Consider the following 3,129-nt stretch of genomic DNA (forward strand, 5'->3'; position numbering starts at 1 on the left):
GGTACTTAAGGCCGTGGTGGGAACCAGACCAGCGCTGGAGCATTGTTTTGCCTCTGTGGTAATGTGCTAAGCCTCTTGTGAATTACGAGCTTTTCTAGTGAACCCTTTCTGAGCTTTTTGTATTTTTTCGTGCTTCTACCTACCTAGGATTACCTAACCTGCGTGGACCCAGTCTGGTCTGCTGTGGACACCTGCCTCGGAGATAAGTTACCTATCTGTTTGCCTGTGCCTGTCTGCCTGCCTCGTGAGGGATACTTACCTACTACCTCCTGGAGAATCTGCCAACCTGTTACTGGAAAATACCTACCTTTGGACTCACCTCCAGGCCGTGGATCATCCTTCACACAGTAAGGCCTCCCACCTGTGGATATAATACTTACCTGCCTTCCTCACCAAGGAAATACTTACCACGTTCTCTGCTTCCAGGTTCCTGGTTCCTGTAATTATTCCTGCTCCCGATTCACTGTAAAATAAACTCACTTCCTATTATCTTGGTCTCCCGTGTCTGTCTGACGCCGAGCTGCTCATTTTAGAATATTTACGAATCCTGACACACCCTGGAATTCACTGAGCTCATGAGAGTGACCCATTCTTTCACAAATGTTTGTAGAAGCTGTCTGCATGCCTAGGTGCTTGATTTTACACACCTGTAGCCATTGATGTGATTGGAACACCCAAATTAAATGGTTTGGATGGCTGAACTAATACTTTTAACAATATATTATAGACAAATATTTCTAATTCTAATAATACTTGTTTTTTGTAATTGTTTGGAACCAAAACTAAAATTGAAACTACACGTTTGATTAATTGCATAGCTGTACATGTATCTCACAACCTGCCAGGTCATTTCTGCTGTATGCAGGCGTTTGCTTTCAGTATCAGCTTACTGTGAGTTACCACTCCCTCCAATCGAATGACATTTGGATGGTCAAACTGGGCCATTATGGATGCCTCGGCCAGAAAATCCTTCTTCTGCTTCTCTGTATATCCTGCCTTTAGGGTCTTCAATGCAACTGCAGTGTCTCTTTTTCCTGGGAGCCTCATACGTCCATAGCACACCTCCCCAAACTCCCCTGAACACATGACAGAACAGCAACACGTTAAACACCTCCCACCCTTGAAAGGAATAGTCATCTTTTAAGTGATGTTCTGTCAAAAAGTAATTAATAGTGAATAGTTAAATAGTGTTTCTCCAAGCTAGCTATTAGCTTAGCCTGGACAAAGATTTTTGCCTCTTTCTCCATACTCTGTGCTTTATGACTGATGTCACGGCTGACAATCAGCTAACTATTATTTGACAGAACATCACTTCAAAAATGACCATATTATTTCTTTACAGATTATAATGAACATGCAATGCACTAAGCTAATTCCCCTCTTAAGCCATTTGTGTAAATGACAATGTGTCTGTTTATTTGCTTGGTAAGATAAGAGAAAGAAATCTACTTTAAGACAAAATGTCCACATAATAAATACAGCAGCTAATTATCTCACGTCTTATTTTTACTTCTGTGATTGTGGTTTGTCTCTTGTCATTCTGTTCTTATGTCTGGCTGTAGAAGACATATATGAGGCAGGGTGTGTTGTGGAGATGACACAGTGTTAGTATTCCCCACCAGGCTGAGGAGCTCTGATTGACAGCCCAACGCAATGCTCAGATTCCACTCTGCTATCCTCCTCTCTGCTGCACACCACAGCCTTTACTCCAGCCACTGATTCTAAGTTAGCTTAGCCAGTGATTCTCAGTCTGTGTGTGTGTGTGTGTGTGTGTGTGTGCGTTTCTTCCTTTTTTGTGTGTACAAGTGCACACAGGCACTAGTTTTTACCTGAGCCAATGATTTTCTCAATTTTGATCCTGGAAGCTTCAATTTCTCTGGCAAACTCGTGGACTGCCTGGCAGGGGTCCTCGTACGTGTGTGGGTCGATATAGAACCTTGCATCAGGGAATGACACTAAGATAAACAACATTAGCATTTGGTCACATATCAGAGGATGAGAGCAGCATCGCATCTGAGCCCCTGTCGCTGGTGTGTGCAGGGAAAGCCTGATGAAAGAGGACAAAAAAGCTGAAGGAGAGGAGCAGTCAGACAAAAGGAGAGAACAAATAGGACATGATGAGGAAGGAGAACACTTTCCTGTAATTGGAGACTGATGAAAATTGTTTGCTCCAAGGATGAATTTAATAGGCAGGGATGAAAATGCAGTCCATCAAAAAAATGTGATCTAATTTATTATTGGTGATAACTGAGGAATAAGCCAAACGTACCATGACCGTTCTGATAATGCATCTGCTCTTCATCAGAGTCCTGGAAGGCTTTGCTGTAGCCACAGTGTCTATACACACATGCATGCGCACAGATAAACATACGGAGAGATGAATACAGTACAGTAGAGGTGCATTTCTACTAACAGTCTTTGATGACAAGTAATAAATCAATAATATTTCTTAATGAATTATTAGCCTAAACAATGCACAGTGCAATTAATCATTAAGGGAAAGTAAGCTCAGACATACAGGTTACAGAAAGTTTGAGTATATATGTCTGAACTAGTATTTTGATATCTTCAAAAGTTTTACACAGTGTAGTTTAAGTTTTTTGATTTTTACAGATTATTTCATAGAAGTTTTGACAGTAGATGTTCCTGTAACTTTAGAGCTGTCAAAAATTTCAGATTTTTCGCAAACTCTTCTTAATTCAAACCATATGGTAGGCATTTCTTCAATCCAATTTGGTGAAAATCTTAGTGGAGAGTGGAGATGTTCAAAGACAGGGTCCATGAGTGGTACTGGATATTTATTTTTGACACTGATATGACTGCGTTCTCAGTAATCAATACATGGTGAGAGAGTCTCGTCTTTCTTTTTGACAAAGGAAAAACTTGCATTCACTAGGGATGCGAAAGGGTGAATTCTACAAGACACTAAATCCATCCATCCATCAATCTATCCATTAACTTTCGCTGATCCAGTTATGGGTCGTGGGGGCAGCAGCCTAAGCAGGGAGACCCAGACTTCCCTCTCCCCAGCCACTTGGGCCAGCTCCTCCGGGGGAATCCCAAGGCGTTCCCAGGCCAGCCGAGAAACATAGTCCCTCCATCGTGTCCTGGGTCTTCCTCTGGGCCTCC

At 42.1% G+C, this 3,129-nt stretch overlaps 1 protein-coding gene across 1 annotated transcript in view; it reads right to left on the reverse strand.

The window, feature by feature from the left end:
• The window catches only part of epha8 (eph receptor A8), a 271,726-nt gene that overhangs the window by 36,699 nt on the left and 231,898 nt on the right, over window positions 1–3,129 (reverse strand). The window contains exons 12-14 of the mRNA XM_037975306.1: window positions 2,270–2,337; window positions 1,830–1,955; window positions 891–1,076 (exon numbers count right to left, since the gene is read on the reverse strand). Of these exons, the coding sequence (XP_037831234.1) occupies window positions 891–1,076; window positions 1,830–1,955; window positions 2,270–2,337 (380 nt within the window). The remainder of the gene's footprint in view (window positions 1–890; window positions 1,077–1,829; window positions 1,956–2,269; window positions 2,338–3,129) is intronic.

The sequence above is a fragment of the Kryptolebias marmoratus genome, linkage group LG4 (genome assembly GCF_001649575.2).
Source record: "Kryptolebias marmoratus isolate JLee-2015 linkage group LG4, ASM164957v2, whole genome shotgun sequence".
NCBI lineage: Eukaryota > Metazoa > Chordata > Actinopteri > Cyprinodontiformes > Rivulidae > Kryptolebias > Kryptolebias marmoratus.